At 40.7% G+C, this 21,353-nt stretch overlaps 1 protein-coding gene across 1 annotated transcript in view; it reads right to left on the bottom strand.

The window, feature by feature from the left end:
* Positions 1-30: 30 nt before the first annotated feature.
* The window catches only part of Mfsd8 (major facilitator superfamily domain containing 8), a 30,370-nt gene continuing 9,047 nt past the window's right edge, over positions 31-21,353 (bottom strand). Inside the window, exons 4-13 of the mRNA XM_048333822.1 lie at positions 20,158-20,398; positions 17,482-17,595; positions 15,762-15,906; positions 13,897-13,952; positions 9,412-9,520; positions 7,437-7,571; positions 4,286-4,389; positions 3,942-4,189; positions 1,988-2,237; positions 31-42 (exon numbers count right to left, since the gene is read on the bottom strand). Coding sequence (XP_048189779.1) covers positions 2,031-2,237; positions 3,942-4,189; positions 4,286-4,389; positions 7,437-7,571; positions 9,412-9,520; positions 13,897-13,952; positions 15,762-15,906; positions 17,482-17,595; positions 20,158-20,398 — 1,359 coding nt within the window. The 3' untranslated portion in view covers positions 31-42; positions 1,988-2,030. The remainder of the gene's footprint in view (positions 43-1,987; positions 2,238-3,941; positions 4,190-4,285; positions 4,390-7,436; positions 7,572-9,411; positions 9,521-13,896; positions 13,953-15,761; positions 15,907-17,481; positions 17,596-20,157; positions 20,399-21,353) is intronic.

Below are 21,353 nucleotides of genomic sequence, written 5' to 3'. Positions count from 1 at the left end.
GCTCAAGGCTAGCACTCTACCACTTGAGCCACAGCAACACTTCTGGGTTTTTCTGTTTGTGTGGTACTGAGGAGCCCAACCCAAGGCTTCATGCATTGCTAGGCAAGCATTCTACCACTAATTTACATTCTCAGTTCCTTGAAACAAAAATATAAATGATGTGTGGTATGTTATTGCTTTTGTTTTCCCTATTTTTTCAGAAGTATTCGGAATCATGGACAAAACACGCATTTTGGATGTGTAAATAAATAATGTACATTTATGTTTTAATTAAAATGTAAACATATTTTATATTTATTTTTGTAGCACCAGTGTCGAAACATTCTGCAATGTATTTTATAAAAAAAATAAATGTGATGTTTATCTTTTGATTTCTGAAGTACTATAAATTTGCTTTTAAATTATATTAAAATTTTTAGTTTTGTTAATTAAATATCATTTCTTTTTCCTGAGAATGTTTTATAGTAAAATGTGTAGATATTGTTTAACAAAGGAGAATTTCATGATGTAATTTGTTAGCATACAATAACCGATGATACTGGGATATTGTTTAACAAAGGAGAATTTCATGATGTAATTTGTTAGCATACAATAACCGATGATACTGGGATAGCTATTCTCAATGAACAATAAAGGAACAGAGTGAAGTTACTTAAATATGATAGCCTAATATTTCTAATGGTTTGTACACCAGGAAGATATTGGAACTATTTCTATTAAGTAGGCACGTATATAATCACCATTAGTGAACATTTGGGGGGAGAGTTTTGCCTAAAAAGTGAAAAGAAAAAAAAAATTACAGGGCTGGGAATGTGGCTTAGTGGTAATGCTTGCCTTGCATACATGAAGCCCTAGGTTTGATTCCTCAGCCCCACATAAACAGAAAAGGCTAGAAGTGGTGCTGTGGCTTAAGTGATAGAGCACTAGGCTGATCAAAAGAAAAGAAGCACAGGCACAGTGCCCAGGCCCTGAATTCAAGCCCCAGGACTGGCAAAAAGAAATTACAAGTAAATTGCATATTTTATTTTTTTTTAAGCTGAATAGAAAAATGGACAAGGTAGTGGATAGTTTGAAATGGAAGAAATCCATGTGATGAACAAAATAGAAATAATACAATCTCATTTATAGTGAGGAAATGGAAAATGAAGCCAAGAGAATCACTTATTTTTATCAAAGTTGGTAAAATTAAAACAAAAACCCTAATGCATCAGGGCACAGTAGATCATGCCTGTAATCCTAGCTACTCTATAGGCTGAGATCAGAAAAATTTCTGCTTGAGGCCAGCCCAAATAAAAAGTGAGGGGCTGGGAATGTCGCTTAGCGGACACTTGCCTAGCATGCATAAAACCCTGGATTTGATTCCTCAGCACATGTAAACAGAAAAAGCCAGAAGTGGTGCTGTGCCTCAAGTAGTAAAGTGCTAACCTTGAGCAAAAGGAAGCCAGGTACAGTGCTCAGGCCCTGAGTTCAAGCCCAGGACTGGCAAAAAAAAGCGGGGGGGGGGGGGCAAGATATCCCATCTCAATCAGTTAAACAGCTGAGCATGGTACAATATATAGAATCCCAGTCCATATCAGCCAGGTGTAATGCAAGACCCTATTTGAAAATACCAAAAGCAAAAAAGGATAGAAGCATGGCTCAAGTAGTAGAGCACCTGCCTCAAGTACAAGGCCCTGAGTGTAAGCTCAATCCTACTTTTATTTGTGCTAATCCTGGCACTTAAACTCAGGGCCAAGGTAATGTGTTTTTGTTTTGCTTAAGGCTACTGCTCTACTTACTTGAGTCACAGTTCCACTTTCCAACTTTTTGCTGGTTAATTGGAGATAAAACTCTTATGCCAGGTTTGTCTTCAAACTGGTCCTCGAATCTCAGCCTCATGAGTAGGAGGAGTACAGGCACAAGCCACAGGCATCTAGCTTCTTTACACTTTGTATTTCAAAATGCAATATCTGCAGACTGGTACATATCAGCTGTCTAGCAGACTTACCACTAGGACATGCCACACAAGTGCTTTCCCTCTCTTTCTTGGCTTACTCTTGAATCCCCCCGTGCCTCACAGAAAAGGCAATAAGTCTTTTGTATACCACTCCCAGGAGTATGATGGTAAGGACCACTATTCCGCACACAAGGCTGAATGCCCATCGTGGTCCCAGGTAAGTATACACATGGCTGATGAACACAGGCCCAAGAATCCGTGCTCCACTTCCAGAAGCCGTTAGCCAGCCCATGTACAAGCCCTGTGATCAGGTGGAGATGGGGGGAAGAAGGGGCAAAAACATATTGAAGTTTAGTTATTCTAAAACAAAAGCAATGCTATTACCAAACCACGGAAAACAATCATTTTTTTTTACCATTTAAGACAAAATGCCTCTCAATAAATATAATAAATAATAAAACTTATTTTAAAGCCAGGTGCCTGCAGTCCATGCACTCAGGAAGGCTGAGGCAGAAGGATCACGCGTTTCAGGCCAGCCTGGATTACATAGCAAGATCCTACCTCAAAAACTAAACAAATAAGCTTATATTATAGTCAGTCTAAGAAAAATAATAAAAAAGGACAGGGCTGGGGATGTGACTTAATTGTAGAGCACTTGCCTAGCATGCACACAGCTCTGGGTTCAATTCCCCAGTACCACATAAACAAAAACCAGAAGTGGCGCTGTAGCTCAAGTGGTAGAGTGCTAGCTTGAAGCAGAGGAAGCTCAGGGACAGTGCCCTGGCCCTCAGCTCAAGAACAAGGACTGGTTAAAAAAAAAAAAAAATTCAAGGACAAACTTTTTTGTGGTGCTAAGTATAAAACCTGGGGCCTCACAGGATAGGCAAGGTCTCCATCACTGGCTACACACTGCTAAAGACATGGGAACAAGGTAATTTACTAACTTAAAGCTATCATTCTGTAATATATATAATGATCTACCCAATCGTGGTTCAGGAGCAACCCTAGACAGGAAAGTCTGAGACTGATTCTGCAATTAATTAGCCAGACGTGGAAGTATGGTTCAAGTGGTAGGGTTCTTGAGTGAAAATACTAAAGAACAACTTCAAGCCTCAGTACTAACACAAGCACTAACACCAGCACAAACACAAAGACTGCTGTGTTCGCTTAGTAATTGCCTCTGCTGCCAAATGAAATTAAGCCTGGATGAAAATTTGGCTATCAATTTTGGTTCTGTTACTCTTATCTAGAATGTCTTGGAAATTTATGCTTCAAATTTTTTAGTGAGCCGGGTGCTGGTGGCTCGTGCCTGTAATTGTAGCTACTGAGGAGGCTGAGATCTGAGGGTCATGGTTTGGAGCCAGCCTGAGCAAGACAGGCCCCGCAAGACTTTTGATCTCCAGTGAACTCAAAGCTGGAAGTGGTGTGGCTGAAGTGGTAGAGTGCTAGCTTGAGCAAAGAAGCTCAGGGACAGCACCCAAACCCAGAGTTCAAGACCCAGGACTGGCCAAAAAAAAAAAAAAATCAATGAAAATGACTTAAAACTCAGGATCACTGAGTTCAGGACATATTTAAGCTGTAATTCAGTTTACTGCTAACATTAAGCACTGCAAAAATTATTTTTCCTGTATTCCTGGCACCAGAGAGGTTGAAGGAGGAGGAGGAGAGAGCTGGAGGCCAGCCTGGACTCCACAGCAAGTTCCCAGCTCGCCAGAACTACAGCAAGACCTTGTCTAAAAAACAATGTTGACTTTCAATTTTAAAATACTAAACATGATTTTTTTTTTAAAATCCTGTCTGGAGATGGGAGGCTTGGCTCAGGTTGGGGAGCACCAGTCAATAATAAGTGTGAGCAAAAATATCAGGTAACTGAGTTTGAGTTGTACACTTGGGACAAAAACCAAAAAATCCTGTGTGTAAAAAACACAGAATGATAGTAAAAAGAAAATGAAAGTGCTACAAGTCTATTTCACATAATTTTTCAATGTTTAGAAAAAGCGGTTACCTGAGGTCTCGGTCCTATAATTTTTGAATACAGTGTGTATGACATGACATTGCAGGCTGGATAGCCTATGCCAATTAGCACAGCTGCGGTGAGGAGCTGGGCCAGATGGATCACTGGGGTATACAGGCACCAGGCCTGTTCTATCGGGCAGCCAGTTGGCAGCTCATTGTGATGCTCGCTGGGAAATTTCCAAAGACCAATAATCATTTCCCCCAAGGTAGTATTAGGAACTGAATTATTATGTAAATCTGTAAATACAAAATAGTACAGTGCACAACTTGTTAGTTTACATAAATAACAAGCCAAATAAAAAGGGCTAATGTCATAGAAATGTATGGCTATACCTTCCCATTGTATTTTAGGAAATTGACTTCCCCAAGGTAACAAGATAAAGAAGCCAGCCCATACAACTGTGAGTCCTCCCAGTAGAACAGCACGCTCGCCAATCCTGTTAGAGAACGGAAACTGATTTTCAAATGAAATACTATAACAGTTCTATTATTCTCGTAATTTAAAAAATAACTTGTTTGATACATACACATTTCTTTTTGGACAGTATCACCCTTTCCCTTGCTCTCTCCCAGTGAATGCTAAATGTAATTCCCACTGAAAATAACCAAAGCCACTTGTAATGGTGCACACCTATAATTCCAACATCTGGGGAGGGAGAGGCAAGAGGATCATGAGTTCAAGGTCAGCCCAAACATTGTCTCAAACAAACAAACAAAAATTCCTAAGGGCTCAATCCTCTAGTGCTTATGTAACATGCACAAGGCCCTCAGTTCAATTCTGGCATAATGGAGCACACCTGTAATTCAGTGTACTTAGGAGGCTGAGATAGGAGGATTGAGAGTTCTAGGTCAGTCTGGCTACACAATGATTTTGAAACCAGCTTGGGCCACATAGACTGACAAAAAACAACCCAAGACTTCTCTGAAAAATAGCTAATTTCCTTTTATATTAAGAAAAAGATACATACCTATTAGGTCGTGCCTATTAGGTAAGAAAAAAGCTCAGCTGATTTTAAAAAGCTGGTCAAAAGTGTGACAATGTGGCCTGGGAATGTGGCTTACCAGTAAAGTGCTTGCCTTGCATGCATGAAGCCCTGGGTTCAATTCCTCAGCACTACATAAACAGAAAAGGCCAGGAGTGGTGCTGTGGCTCAAGTGGTAGAGCATTAGCCTTGAGTGAAAAGAAGCCAGGGACAGTGCTCAGAACCTGAATCCCAAGCCCCCAGGACTGGGGGGAAAAAAGTGTGACAATGGTAAAAAAAAAAAAAAATTTAAGTATGACAATGTGAGCACCATAAAAAGAACAATAGGAGCTGGGCAAATGGATAGGATAAAGCTTGGCTACACACTGAGTTCCAGGCTAGTCTGGGCTATATAAGACTGTCCCCTTGACTGCCACCCTCCCCCACCAAATGTCCCATACAATGTCTCACACCATTAATCCTAGCTACTTAGGCAGAGAGTGGTTCAAGTCTAGCCCAGGCAAAAAGTTCATGAGATTTCATCTCAACCAATACCTAGGATGATGATAAACATCAGTCATCCCTCAGCCACAGTGGGAAATAAAAATAGGAGGATCAAATCCAGTCTAGCCTGGGAACAAAGCAAAATACTATCTCAAAAATAGCCTGAGCAGGGGCTGGGGATATGGCCTAGTGGCAAGAGTGCCTGCCTCGGATACACGAGGCCCTAGGTTCGATTCCCCAGCACCACATATACAGAAAACGGCCAGAAGCGGCGCTGTGGCTCAAGTGGCAGAGTGCTAGCCTTGAGCGGGAAGAAGCCAGGGACAGTGCTCAGGCCCTGAGTCCAAGGCCCAGGACTGGCCAAAAAAAAAAAAAAATAGCCTGGGCAAAAGACTTGGAGACATAGCCAAAGTATTAAAATGCCTGCTTACCAATTACAAATCTGAGTCAAACCCTTGTGGTGCCCCTCCCCCTGAAAAAGGCAGAGATGCAGCACAGTGGTAGTATGTTTGCCTAGCAAATATGAGGCCATGGATTCCATTGCCAGTAACAAAATGAAAAAAATTATATTAAGGGCTGGGAATATGGCCTAGTGGCAACAGTGCTCACCTCATATACATGTAGCCCTGGGTTCAATTCCTCAGCATATATATATAAATTCTATATATATATATATATATTTCATATGAATTCTATATATATTTCATATATATATATAAAATATATACTAGTTTTATATTCTAGGTATTAACATTCAGTAACAGCTAGGGGAATGAACCCAGGGCCTTGCTCTTGCTAGGCCAGCCCTCTCCTACTTGGGACACACACACCCCAGTCCTAGTTGAAGCAGCTCTCTGCTTCAAAGTTAACTTCCTCAGAATCTAACTTTGTCATGATGATGATGATAAAGTGTTTATACATTGAAAACTTAAAAATTCTAAAATAAGTTCAGTAATTTTATGTGTTTATCTTGAGATGCTCTTCCTACACAGCTTAGGCTGGTTGGGAACTCATGACCATCTGTCACTGCCTCCAGAGTTAAGTTCAGTCATTTTTTTTTTTTTTGTCAGTCATAGGGCTTGAATTCAGAGCCCAGGTACTGTCCCTGAGCTTTTGCCTTCAAGGCTAGCACTCTACCACTTTGAGCCACAGCACCACTTCCAGGTTAATTCCTGCCTGGGCTGACTTGTAACTGCAATTCTCAGAACTCAGTCTCCAGAGTAGCTAGGATTACAACATGAGCCACTAACTTTCATGAAATGAAATACACATAAGAGAAAATCTTTAAACTTTTAGTACACTTACAATGTTAGCTTTATTCATATTTTGTTTTTTAAAATATAGATTTGAGGGCTGGGAATATGGCCTAGTGGCAAAAGTGCTCACCTTGCATACATGAAGCCCTGGGTTCGATTCCCCAGCACCACATATATTTTAGAAAAGGCCAGAAGTAGCGCTGTGGCTCAAGTGGTAGAGCACTTGCCTTGAGCAAAAAGAAGCCAAGGACAGTGTTCAGACCCTGAGTTCAAGCCCCAGGACTGGAAAAAAAAAATACAGATAGAATTGAGTTGGGCTGGAAATGTGGCTTAGCAGTAGAGTGCTTGCCTAGAATGCATGAAGGCCTGGGTTCGATTCCTCAGCACCACATAAACAGAACAAGCCAGAAGTGGTGCTATGGTTCAAGAGTGCTAGCCTTGAGCAAAAAGAAGCCAGGGTCAGCACTCAGGTCCTGAGTTCCAAGCCCTCCCAACTGGCCAAAAACAAAACGAAACAAAATATAGATTTGATCTGGGTGCTGGGGGCTCATAGGCAGAATATCCATGAGACTCTTTAATTAATAACACACACAAAAAAAGCCAGAAGTGGAGTTGTGGCTCAAGGGGTAGAACACCAGGCTTGTACAAGAAAAGAAGATCAGGGACAGTCCCTAAGGTCCTGAATTCAAGCCCCAGGACTGGCACAAAAAACAAATAAAATAAAATATAGATCTGAAACAAGCCAAAACCATTTTAACTTACATTTTGGAAAGTAATTTAACTCCCATGAAAATAATAACTGCTTCAACTCCAAGAGAAGCAAGTATTATTCCACCATAAAGCACAGCCTGTTCTTGAGTCCAGCCATACATATCTGTGGTCAATGGAGCCAGTATCCTAAGAAACACAAAAAATAAACTCAACTCTGTATTTAAAATTGAGTAGAATGATGAATAATAATGCCAACACAATCAAGAATTTACATCTCTCCTATCAATGACAACAGGTAGCCAGACCTTTTTTTTTTTATTTCTTTCTTTTTTAAAAAAATTTTTGCTAGTCTTGGGGATTGAGTTCAGGGCCTGAGCACTGTCGCTGAGCTTCTTTTGTTCAAGGCTAGCACTCTCCCACTTGAGCCACTGTGCCACTTCCAGACTTTTGTAGTAATGGTTCATGGGCTGGGAATGTGGCTTAGTGTTAAAGTGCTTGCCTAGCATGCATGAAACCCTGGGTTCGATTCCCTTGAGCACAGAGGCCCAGGGACAGAGCCCAGACCCTGACTTCAAACCCCAGGACTGGCCAAAAAAAAAAAAAAAGGATTTATACTTACTATGAAATATTATTTGTCGGGGCTGGCAATATGGTCTAGTGGTAGAGTACTTGCCTCATACACATGAAGCCCTGTGTTCAATTCCTCAGCACCACATATATAGAAAAAGCCAGAAGTGGCACTGTGGCTCAAGTGGTAGAGTGCTAGCCTTGAGCAAAAGGAAGCCAGGGACAGTGCTCAGGCCCTGAGTTCAAGCCCCAGGACTGGCAAAAAAGAAAGAAAAGAAATAGTATTTACCCTATTTAGAAAATTCTGATATATGCAATAGCATGATGAACCTTAAAAACATGATAAGTGAGATAAGGCAGACACCAAAGAAAAATATTGTGTGATACACTTGTATGTGGTACTACCATAGGCAAAGGTATAGAAGCAGCAGGTTGAACACAGGTCAGCAGGGGCTGTGTGACAGGCAGAGGAGGAATGATTATTGAATGGGTTGGAGCTTCTTTTGGGGAAGATGAAAATGTTCTGGAAATGCATATGAGCAATAGTTGCACAATGTTGTACCGGTATCTAATTCCACTGAATTCAATATTTGAAAAATACTTAAAATGGTAATTTTGTGTTATGTATATTTTAAAACTAATAAAATATGCAACAATAAGATGAAACTCTTAATACCTTAATACTGAAAATAAGTAAGAATTCTGAAAATAAATACATCAAGCATATCTACATGTATTAGCTTAAAAGTGCTGCAAGACATTGGTAAATGAATAAACCAACTTGTCCAAATGATAACATCACAGTTGGGGCTGGGAATATGACCTAGTGGCAAGAGTTCTTGACTCATATATATGAAGACCTGGGTTTGATTCCCCAGCACCACATTATATAGAAAACGGCCAGAAATGGCGTTGTGGCTCAAGTGGCAGAGTGCTAGCCTTGAGCAAAAAGAAGCCAGGGACAGTGCTCAGGCCCTGAGTCCAAGGCCCAGGACTGACAAAAAAAAAAAACAACAAAACACACACAGTCTATATAAGTGTAATAGTCACAAAAAGTCATAATCACTCAGTTAGAAAAAAATGTTTGAAAAAATACAAAGGTACAGAAAGTAATGTACATGGAAATGTAATAATTGAGGTTTTTAAAGTAAGAATGCACTACTGTAAATTTAATAGACATTTAAAAATCAAAGGGCTATGTGATAAAGGTAATGAAGCCTTCACAAGGCTACAATTTTGTAACACACTTTTTTTCCAGGATTTAAATAGAGTTAAAATTGTCAGACTGAATCAATATATGTAAGAAACTATGTAGCTTAAAGTTAATTAATTATATAATACAGTTCATATACACTTTCAATATTGTGATAAAATATGCTTTATACCACTCATGCCTAAGTAACAGTAGATTAAGAAAAACAGGTTAACAAATCATCTGATGTGGGTAAGTAAAACTTACGTTTCAAAAAGGGCAAAAATAAATAGAACCACAAAAAATAGGGCATTGGTGGCCACGACTGCAACTTGGTCAATATTTCCTTGGAGAATGTGAGCTTCATCTGTACTTGCTACAAGCAAACAGAAGAAAAATCACAATAACACAGGCGTCATCTTCCTCAGGATGCAAAGATGGAAATGTTAGGTTGCAAGTTCTGTGAGTAAACAATCACTTTTAGGTTTCTTTTTTGGAGTGTAAGCCAATCCTGGGGCTTAGCTGAGGACCTGGGCACTGCCCCTCACCTTTCTACCACTTGAGTTACAGCTTCTGGCTTTTTTTTGGTAGTTAATTGGAAATTAAGAGTCTCATGGATTTTCTTGCCTAGGCTGGCTGCAAACTATGATCCTCAGGTCTCAGCCTCCTGAGTAGTTAGGATTACAGGCATAAGTCACACGTGCTTGGCACTTTTAGGTTTCAAAGCATTTTAAAAGTAACAGGATTTATATGGTAAAAATTGTGTGTGTGTGTGTGTGTGTGTGTGTGTGTGTGTGTGTGTGTCCATGTGCGCGCCAAGCCTGAGGCTTAAACTCCTGGCCTTGGTGAGCTTCTTTTGCTCAAGGATGGCACTCTACCACTTGAACCAGAGCTTTACTTCTGGCTTGTTTTGGGGGGAGGGAAGCATTCAAGGTAAGTTTATTCTAGATAAGTATTATGTACATTCCTGCGTGAGCTGGCTTTGAACCTTAATCCTCCCATCTCAGCCTCCTGAGTAGCTAAGATTATAGGTATGAGTCACCAGTGTCCAGCTAATATGTGTGTGTGTGTGTGTGTGTGTGTGTGTGTGTGTGTGTGTGTACATGTGGTCATACTGGGGCTTGAAGTGAAAGGCTTAAGGTGTCAGCTTTGTTGCTTAGGGCTCATACTCTCCCTTCAGTCGTATTTTGCTGGTTAATTTGAGATGGAATCTGACTGATTTTTTTCTGCCCAGGATATCTTTCAGTGCTCGGTTCCGGTCTCAGCCTCCTGAGTAGCTAGGATTACAGGCATGAGCCACTGGCTTACATATAATTTTTAAATGACATTTAAAAGTAAAGCAAATATTCTTTCCCAGAGATAGACTTCAGTTCTATTAAGTACAAGATAGATTTAATTTTCTGCTTGGTGTTTGTCAGAAATAGGAATTAAGCCAGGTGCTGGTGGTTCATGCCTATAATCCTTGCTACTCAGGAGGCTGAGATCTGAGGATTGTGGTTCCAAAGCTAGCCCAGGCAGAAAACTGTGAGCCTCTTATCTGTGATTAACCACTAAAAAGCTAAAGTAGAGCTGTGGCTCAAGTTAGTAGAGAGCTAGCCTTGAGCACAAAAGCTCGGGACAGTATCCAGGCCCTAAGTGCAAACCCCAGGACCAGCACAAAAGGAAGAAAAAAGCCTGAAACTGAAACTGGGAGTGTAGCTCAAGTGTTAGAGCTGAAGTCAGAGGCAAAAAAGCCAAGCAAGTGTGTGAGGCCCTGAGTTTAAGTACTGACACAAAAAGGAAGGAAGGGAAGGATGGAAGGAGGGAGGAAAAAATGAATTTTATAGTCTATAAATTTATTTTATACACAATTTCTTCACTTGCATTAAAATTTCACTTGCATGTTTTTTCCACCCTACCTAAGTATTAATTTCATGAATAGCTCAGTGTATTAAATCACTTCCCAATTCTATGATTTACTTTTTGGATACATTTTTTTAAAATTTAATGCTATATGAAATCAGTTACTAAAAATCCTTACAAGCACCATCATTAAAAACATAGTGGTGGCTGGGGATATAGCCTAGTGGCAAGAGTGCCTGCCTCAGATACACGAGGCCCTGGGTTCGATTCCCCAGCACCACATATACAGAAAACGGCCAGAAGCGGCGCTGTGGCTCAAGTGGCAGAGTGCTAGCCTTGAGTGGGAAGAAGCCAGGGACAGTGCTCAGGCCCTGAGTCCAAGGCCCAGGACTGGCCAAAAAAAAAATAGTGGGCTCTGGGAAGATGGCCTAGTGGTAAAGTGTTCATCTCAGATACATGAAGCCCTGGGTTCGATTCCTCAGCACCACATATATAGAAAAAGCCAGAAGTGGCACTATGGCTCAAGTGGCAGAGCGCTAGCCTTGAGCAAAAAGAAGCCAGGGACAGTGCTCAGACCCTGAGTTCAAGCCTCAGGACTGGCAAAAAAAAAAAAAAAAAAAAAAAACATAGTGGGGCTGGGTAGCTCATGCCTGTAATCCTAGTTCTCAGGAAGCTGAGATGTGAGGATTGTGGTACGAAGCCAGTCCAGGCAGAAAAGTTAACTCCAATTAACCACTCAAAAACCAGAAGTGGCACTGTGGCTCAAAGTGGTAGAGCACTAGCCTTGGGCAAAAGAGCTCAGGGACAGTGCCCAGGTCTGAGTTCAAGCCTCACAACTGACAAGGGGGAGGGGGGGAAGAATTTCATGAACTCCAAGAGATGGAAAACAGGAGGATGTTATTATTGTTATTATGTTTCATGTACTAGGTGAATTCCTTTAGCATACCCCCAGTGGTCACTGTATATGATTTTGGTACACTGGACATTGTATATATGCTTATCTGAACTAGGGAAGGGAAAGAAAAATGAGGGAATATGTAACAAGAAAAGAAATGTACTCACTACCTTATTATGTAACTGTACCCCCTCTGTACACCACTTTGTCAATAAAATTTAATTAAAAAGAATTTTGGGAAAAGACTACATTAATACATTGATTCTAATTCTGTGTAATTACAAATAACAATCATAATAACCACTTTTAGCTTGAATATTATTAATTTTTGTAATTTATGGAAATTTACTCAACTATTACATTTTTAAAAGTTTACATGAAAAAACAGCACTTCTGAAACACTGGGAGTAAGGACAGTTGTATTCTTTCATAAAGGAGAATATCCCCAAGGAGAGAGCAATTAGTACTTATATGATGATTTGTTGGGTAAAAATAGACCTATTTAAAGGCTGGGAATATGGCCTAGTGATAAAGTGCTCACCTCGTTTGTTTGTTTTTTTTGGCCAGTCCTGGGCCTTGGACTCAGGGCCTGAGCACTGTCCCTGGCTTCTTCCCGCTCAAGGCTAGCACTCTGCCACTTGAGCCACAGCGCCGCTTCTGGCCGTTTTCTGTATATGTGGTGCTGGGAAATCGAACCTAGGGCCTCGTGTATCCGAGGCAGGCACTCTTGCCACTAGGCTATATCCCCAGCCCAAAGTGCTCACCTCGTATACATGAAGCCCTGGGTTCGATTCCTCAGCACCACATACAGAAAAAAGCTGAAAATGGTACTGTGGCTCAAGAGGTAGAGTGAGCAAAAAGAAGCCAGGGATAGTGCTCAGGCCCTGAGTCCAAGCCCCAGGACTGGCAACAAAAACAAAACAATCAATAGACCTATTTAGCACATTATTTATTAATAAATGAGAAAAAATACAAAGAACCAATATATACATTTATAAATAAAGATAAAAGTTTAAGGACTGGGAGGATGGCCTAGTGGCAAGAGTGCTTGCCTCATATTCCCGAAGCCCTGGGTTCAATTCCCCAGCACCACATATATAGAAAAACGGCCAGAAGTGGTACTGTGGCTCAAGTGGCAGAGTGCTGGCCTTGAGCAAAAAGAAGCCAGGGACAGTGCTTAGGCCCTGAATCCAAGGCCCAGGACTGACAATAAATAAATGAATGAATGAATGAATAAAAGTTTAAGAAGCGAGGCTCAGTGGCTCATGCCAGTAATTCTAAACTTGAGCAGACTGTAATTTGAGGACAGCCTAAGCAAAAAGTTTGCAAGATTCTATCTCAACTAATTTTAAAGATTATAATGAAATATTTATTATTGTAATTAGGGTATTAAGAACTGCCTGAAATAGAAAAGATACACTTAGAGCAAAGTTACTGCACTCCAAAGATCTCAAAGGTTTTAGGATAATAGATGCCTGAAAATAAGACAAAGTGATTTTTTTATTTTTTTGCAGTACTAAGGATCTGAACTCAGGGCCTCCAAGTTGCCAGACAGATGCTCTACCACTTAAGGTACACCCCAGTCCTTTTTGTATTTGTTTTCCAGGGAGGGTCTCAAGTGCAGGTCCTCCTACTTCTACCTTCTATATAGCTGGCAGTACAGGTGGGCATTACAGGTGTGCACCACAGGTATGCCTGGCTTGACAAAAAAACTTTTTAGCAATGATTGTAATCTTCCAATCATGAACACAAGTAGCTGGTGCATATAGGTTTCTTTTAAAAACAATTGAAGGGCTGGGATGTAGCTCAGTGGCAAAGTGCTTGCCTAGCAACTGCAAAGTCCTGGGTTTGATCCCCAGTAACCAAAATAAATAAATAAATAAAAAGAATTGAATTACTTTTTACCCCTGAACATGTTCCCCAGCACCCACTGTTGGTCCTTAGGTGTCAAATACAAACAAACACCTGACAGAATCACTAGGTACACTTTAATAATGTCAATAGGCCAACAGTACCTTCCACAAAATTAGTATTCTTACACTGTTGTCCTGAATCATTCACACGATGTTCTCTTAAAAAGAAAAATACAACACATTATAAACATGTGGAAATCTCTCTATATATAACTTAGTTAATTTTTTAAAAGGAAATACTGTATTTATAAAATGCTTAATATAACACAGAGATGGTTTATTACTAGCATTTCTTCACATTTGAGTAGTTTCTTTAATAGCTTCTGAGTAATAAAATTACTACTAATAAATTTAACCAATGAACTTAAAAATTAAAGACTATATATATTCTAGTACTGGGGTTTTAATCCAGGCCTTGTACATCCTAATGCTACCACTTCAGGCATGCCCCAACTCTTTTTCAGATAGGCTCTCCAATGTTTGTTATTGACTGGCTGTGGCATATTTTCTTCCTTATGGCCTATCAATTTGATAAAGCACTAAAAGAGACACAAACTGGCCAGAAGCCCATGGCTCCCACATACAATCCTAGCTACTCAGGAGGCTGGGAACTGATGATCGTGGTTTGAAGCCAGCCCCAGCAGGAAAGTCTGTGAAACTCTTTTTTTTTTTTTTTTTTTTGGCCAGTCCTGGGCCTTGGACTCAGGGCCTGAGCACCGTCCCTGGCTTCTTCCTGTTCAAGGCTAGCACTCTGCCACCTGAGCCACAGCGCCCCTTCTGGCCGTTTTCCATATATGTGGTGCTGGGGAATGGAACTGAGAGCTTCATGTGTAGGAGGCAAGCGCTCTTGCCACTAGGCCATATTCCCAGCCCCTGTGAAACTCTTATCTTCAGTAAACTACTCAGAAAAAGCTGGAAGTGGTGCTGTGGCTCAAGTGGTAGAGCACTAACCTGGAGAACATAGAAGTTCAAGGACACTGCCCAGGCCAGAATGAGGGAGAAGGGGGAGATACACAAAGTGATCAAAACTTTTCTAGTTGTTGAAAATTCTTCTAATATACATAAAAAGTACAAGTAACTTGGATACGTAAGGGGGATACTGAGCCTTTAATCGACTGTTGCTTTCATACCACTGTTCTATTCAAAACACACAATAAATCGAGACCAAACCTTATTCTGGGGGCTCATGCCTATAATCCTAGCTACTGAGGAGGCTGAGATCTGAAGATCCTGGTTCAAAACCAACCCAGGCCGAAAAGTCCATGAGACTCTTATCTCCAATTAAACATTAGAAAACCATAAATGAAGCTGTGGCTCAGGAACAAAAAAAGATCTTCCAAATGTGCTCTCATTTGTCAAGCTATTATTATAGTCACTGGTACTACATTCATAAGCTTATCAAAAAATATGACTAGGTACCAGTGGCTCACCTGTAATCCTCGCTACTCAGAAGGCTGAGATCTAGAATTGCAATTCAAAGCCAGCCCAAGCAGGAAAGTCTGGGAAACTTTGATTTTGTTATTGTTGGTTTTGGTGGGGTTTTTTTGTTTTGTTTTGTTTTTTTGGTCATGGGGCTTGAACTCAGCGCCAGGGCGCTGTTGCTGAGTTTTTTTGCTCAAGGGTAGCACTTTGAGCCACAGTTCCACTTCTAGTTTTCTGGTGGTTAACTGGAGATAAACAGTCTCACAGACTTTCCTCCCATGGTTGGCCTTGACCTGGACCCTCAGATCTCAGCCTCCTGAGTGGCTAGGATTACAGGCGTGAGCCACCAGCACCCTGGCTTGGGAAACACTTATCTTTAATTAAGCACCAAAAAATAGGAAGTAGAGCTGTGGCTCAAGTGGTAGAGTGCCAACCTGTAGCACAATAGCTCAGGGACTTCATGGGGTTAATTTATCCTTCAATAATGACATAACTTACTACATTCCACAATCTGCCAAAGAAGCTTATCATTCCCATCTACTTACCTTAAAACAGTAATGATCAGAATAATATTTAAAATTCCCAGGAAGGCACCAAGTAAAACAGGTGCTGTGTACATGTTTATCTGCAGCTTAATGGCATCCCATGTCACACCTTTTTCTCCAATGAGTACAAAACAAGTCTGAAAAACTAATTAAATTGTATCCAGATGAATTATTATATGGGAGGCACAGGCCAAACATATACAAAAGACATCACAGAACTGGAAATATCACCATTATGCATTCTCAGCAGAGCCAAGAAAATTGACTTGGTTGCAGCAGACAACTTAACTGTTTTCATATACAAAGCACTAATATATACAGTACATAAAACATTTGTGACAGATGTGTTTATAATTTCATGAGAAAGTAATTAGGAAAAATTAACTAAGACGACTAGGGAAACAATAAAAAAAAGTTGCAACACTGATATACACATATACAAAAGCTTATATCTCAAGTAATTTGTCACTATCTTCCTCTTTTGGATGGGAAGGTAATGTTGGGGAGTCAACCATCACCTGAGCATTCTTAGCATGTATCTACCACTAAGCTACATCCCTATCTCTAGTATTTTATTTTCTTTCAGAAATATTACATACGGCCAGGTGTGAGCGACTCATGCCTATAATCCTAGCTACTTAGGAGGCTGTGAAGTAGGAGAGCACTAGCCTTGTGCAAAAGAAGCTCAGGGATACTGCAGGGCCCAGAGTTCAAGCCGCAGGACTGGCAAAAAATAAAGTAAGGGGGTTGGGAATATGGCTTAGCAGTAGAGTGTTTGCCTTGCATGCATGAAGCTCTGGGTTTGATTCCTTAGCACCACATAAGCAGAAAAAGCTGGAAGTGGCACTGTGGCTCAAGTGGTAGAGTGCTAGCCTTGAGCAAAAAGAAGCTAGGGACAGGGGCTGGGGATATGGCCTAGTGACAAGAGAGCTTGCCTCATATACATGAGGCCCTGGGTTCGATTCCCCAGCACCACATATACAGAAAACGGCCAGAGTGGCGCTGTGGCTCAAGTGGCAGAGTGCTAGCCTTGAGCAAAAGGAAGCCAGGGACAGTGCTCAGGCCCTGAGTCCAAGGCCCAGGACTGGCCAAAAAAAAAAAAAAAAAGAAGCTAGGGACAGTGCTCAGGCCCTGAGTTCAAGCCCCAGGACTGGCCAAAAAAAAGTAAAATAAAATATATATAGAAATACATGTGCTAAATATAAATGTTATATCATATATTATGAAATTTAAATAATATAGTTCATTAGAAATGTTTGTAACAAAAGGAAATAAAAAATAAGTTCTTGCAAAGATGTCAAGCTAAGTGATTATTCGAAGGAGTCAGAAATAGTTGGGTTATCCCTTCACTTCTCATTGATTAACTGGGAACCTTCTTTAGAATGTCTATGCCTTAGTGTCCTCATCTACAAATGACATTTAAATTTAGAGCAGTAGTGTCAAAGTAAAATAAGCTTTACCTCACTGCTAATACACATTATTAATTTTCCTCCTGGGGAATATGGCTCAGCAACAAAGTGCCTGCCTGGTACATGTGATCCTCAGTATTGCACATGCCAACACACACATACACACATGCACACACACACACACACACACACACACACACACATATTTTAAGTCTTTCTTTCTTTTTAATTAGTCTAAAGTTGCATTTACCATATGAACCTAAAAGGTTTTCTTCATTCAGATCTAAGAATTGCCAAGTAGAGCCACCTACCTGGCCCCAGAATGAAGCCTAGTGCTTGGCATGTACTTGTGTTTGCCATGGAACCTGTTCTTTCCTGAAGAGAAGTTGCACCAGCAATATAGGATCGAACAACTGCTACATTTCCTATGGAAAAATATAGTAACCCAAAGTAAAAAAAAAAATATTTCAATTGATAAAATTCAACTTAATTAATATTTTTTTTTTTGCCAGTCCTGGGCCTTGAACTCAGGGCCTGAGCACTGTCCCTGGCTTCTTTTTGTTCAAGGCTAGCACTCTGCCACTTGAGCCACAGCGCCACTTCTGGCCGTTTTCTGTATATGTGGTGCTGGGGAATCGAACCTAGGGCCTCGTGTATCCGAGGCACGCACTCTTGCCACTAGGCCATATCCCCAGCCCCACTTCTGGCCATTTTCTGTATATGTGGTGCTGGGGAATCGAACCGAGGGCTTCATGTATACAAGGCAAGTGCTCTTGCCACTAGGCCATATCCCCAGCCCCGACTTAATTTGGTTCTAAACAGATAAAAAATATTGGCCAACACTACTGTTTCCTCTTTATGATCATACAAAGCATGTAAGATATCTTTATTGGACAAATTAATTAACAGAATAGGGCTGGGGATATGGCCTAGTGGCAAGAGTGCTTGCCTCACATACACATGAAGCCCTGGGTTCGATTCCCCAGCACAACATACACAGAAAATGGCCAGAAGTGGCGCTGCGGCTCAAGTGGCAGAGTGCTAGCCTTGAGCAAAAAGAAGCCAGGGACAAGCCAGGGACAGTGCTCAGGCCCTGAGTCCAAGCCCCAGGACTGGCCAAGAAAAAAAAAAAAAAAAGAAGCCAGGGACAGTGCTCAGGCCCTCAGTCCAAGGTCCAGGACTGGCAAAACAAAAAACAAAAAAAACCCCAGAATATAGTATTTTACTAATACAAAAAGAATTTTAAATGAATTAAAATATTACAAAAATGTCAAACTGTTTTCGTCAGAAAACTGAACTTATTCAGAAAGTAGACTAATGATTATGATAGATTCTTTTTTAACCACTCCCGTACTGGGGGCTTGCACACATGCTTGCTTGGTTGGTTGGCACTCTACCACTTGAGCTGAAGCTGAATGCCAAATGCTGGTGCCTCATGCCTGTCATCCCAGCTACTCAAGAGGCTAAGCTCTCAGGATAAAGGTTCAAAGTCAGCCCAAGCAGGAAAGTCCATGAGACCCTTTTTTTTGGCCAGTCCTGGGGTTTAACGCAGGGCCTGAGCACTGTCCCTGGCTTCTTTATGCTCAAGGCTAGCACTCTGCCACTTGAGCCACAGTACCACTTCTCGCTGTTTTCTATATATGTGATGCTGGGGAATTGAACCCAGGGATTCAATTATACGAGGCAAGCCCTCTTGCCACTAGGCCATATTCCCAGCCCTCCCCCCTGCCCCCGTGAGACTCGTATCTACAATTAACTCCCGAAAAAGCCAAAAGTACAAATGTGGCTCAAGTGGTAGAGCACTAACTTTGGGCAAAAGAAGCTCAGAGTGGCAAGACCCTGAGTTCAAGCCCCAAGACCAGCATACACATACATACACACAAAGAAACAGAAGAATAATAACAATTAACAAACTCTAAAATTATCTTCAAAAGGCTGTGTTTAAAAGTATCAAAAACTGGGGCTGGGAATATGGCCTAGTAGCAAGAGTGCTTGCCTCATATACATGAAGCCCTGGGTTCGATTCCCCAGCACCACATATATAGAAAACGGCCAGTATATAGAAAACGGCCAGAAGTGGTACTGTGGCTCAAATGGAAGAGTGCTAGCCTTGAGCAAAAAGAAGCCAGGGACAGTGCTCAGGCCCTGAGTCCAAGCCAAGGACTGGCAAAAAAAAAAAAAAAAAAAAAAAGGTATCAAAAACTGGGCTAGGAATGTGGCTTAGTGGTAGAGTGCTTGCCTAGCATGCATGAAGCCCTGGATTCAATTATTCAGTACCACAGAAACAGAAAAAGCTGGAATTGGCACTGTGGTTCAAATGGTAAAGTACTAGCTTTGAGCAAAAGAAGCTCAGGGAGAGTGCCCAGGCCCTGAGTTCAAACCCCAGGACTGGAAAAATAAATAAATAAATAAATAAATAAATAAATAAATAAATAAATAAATGTATCAAAAACTTTCTAGGGCTGGGAATGTAGCTTAGTGGTAGAGTGATTGCCTAGCATGCATGAAGCCCTGAGTTTGATTCTTCACTATCACATAGACAGAAAAAGCCAGAAGTGGTGCTGTGGCTCAAGTGGTAGAGTGCTAGCCTTGAGCAAAAGAAGTTCAGGGACAATGCCCAGGCTCTGAGTTCAAGCCCCAGGACTGGTAACAACAACAACAATAAAAACTGCCTCTAACTTCAGAAAGCTTATTATCTAATTTATGAGCAAGGATGAAAAGAGTAAAAGACTATAATTAATTCCAGAAACAGTAGACAAGTTAAAAAGTTAAGCTCTACTAAGGGTTAAGATGTCCTGAAATGGCTCCAAGATGTAAAACTTAATCTTTTTCTTGAAGGATGAAGAAACATGAGAATGAAAGAGAGACCAGCAAGTAACAGAGACACTGATGAAAGGAAAACTGAGAAGGAATGAAGAAGAGAGAGCCATAAAAGTTAGAATGAATGAAAGTGAACACAATCAAGCACACACATGTGAATATGTTACCTGCTCCGAATCCCACCAGTGCACGAGCAATCAACATGTAGTATTTATTATGGGCAGCTGGGACATGGACATAGGCATACAGGCAATTGGCTGCCACCGATATAAAGATGGAAACAATAAGAGGTTCTTTTCTTGGCCTATAATTAGACCATAAACCAAATATAGGTGAAGCTACCATTTGGCCAAGACTAAATGAAGCAATAACCCAGCCCAAAAAACTTGCATCAGCTGTCTGATCAATCTGCAGAAAAAAGTACAATGCTTTAGGAATTGTTATCTACGAAAAGATTTTGCCTTTTGACAATTATGAATAAAGCAACTATAAACATTTGTATACATATTTTTGTGTTGACATAAAATGTCAAATCAGTTGGATTACTACCTGGAATCATGATTGCTAGATCACAGAGAAAAACTATAATCTGGGTAAGAAACTATCAAACTGTACTGTTGAATTCCTATCAGCAACTCTTACTAGTTCTGGTGCTCTATTGAAACCATCTAATCATATTAACAATCTGCTAGGGAAAGTTAAGTAAACTAAACACACTGTTACAACATTCCATGGTAAACATTAATGATTAAAAAGATATGGAAATATCATTGCCCCTTGGTATCCATAGGGCACCAAGGTTGTAGGACTCCTGAAGATATCAAAAGTAGCAGATTTGCAAGTCCCTTGTATGAAATGTATTTGCATATAATCTCTGTAAATACTCCTATACATTATCAGTCAGCCCTTGGTTACTTATAATGCCTAATACAATGCAAAAGCTATGTAAAAGCTATGTAAGCTATGTATAGCTGTTATGTTTTACTGTTCAGAGAATAATGACAAAAAAGATTTTTTCTTTTTACAAATGTTTTCAATCTGCAAATGACTGAATACACAAATGTACAATCAGAGGATAAAGGTGGCCAATTATTCATAGAAACCCTTTTGACCCAAACTGAGGTTAAGGACAGTCAGAAAAAGCTTTTCAGGGGAGGTGACACTAGGGCAAAAACTTGAAGAATGAATAAAAGGTAGCCTTCAGGACTGGGAATGTGGCTTAGTGGTAGCGCTTGACTAGCATGCATGAAACCCTGGATTCGATTCCTCAGTACCACCTAAGCAGAAAAGACCATAAGCGGCACTGTGGCTCAACTGGTAGAGTGCTATCCTTTAGCAAAAGAAGCCAGGGACAGTGCACAGG

Source organism: Perognathus longimembris, chromosome 24 (assembly GCF_023159225.1).
Source record: "Perognathus longimembris pacificus isolate PPM17 chromosome 24, ASM2315922v1, whole genome shotgun sequence".
In the NCBI taxonomy this organism is placed as follows: Eukaryota; Metazoa; Chordata; class Mammalia; order Rodentia; family Heteromyidae; genus Perognathus; species Perognathus longimembris.
The sequence above is the reverse complement of the archived record's forward strand: the minus strand, read 5'-3'. Positions and strand labels throughout refer to the sequence as shown.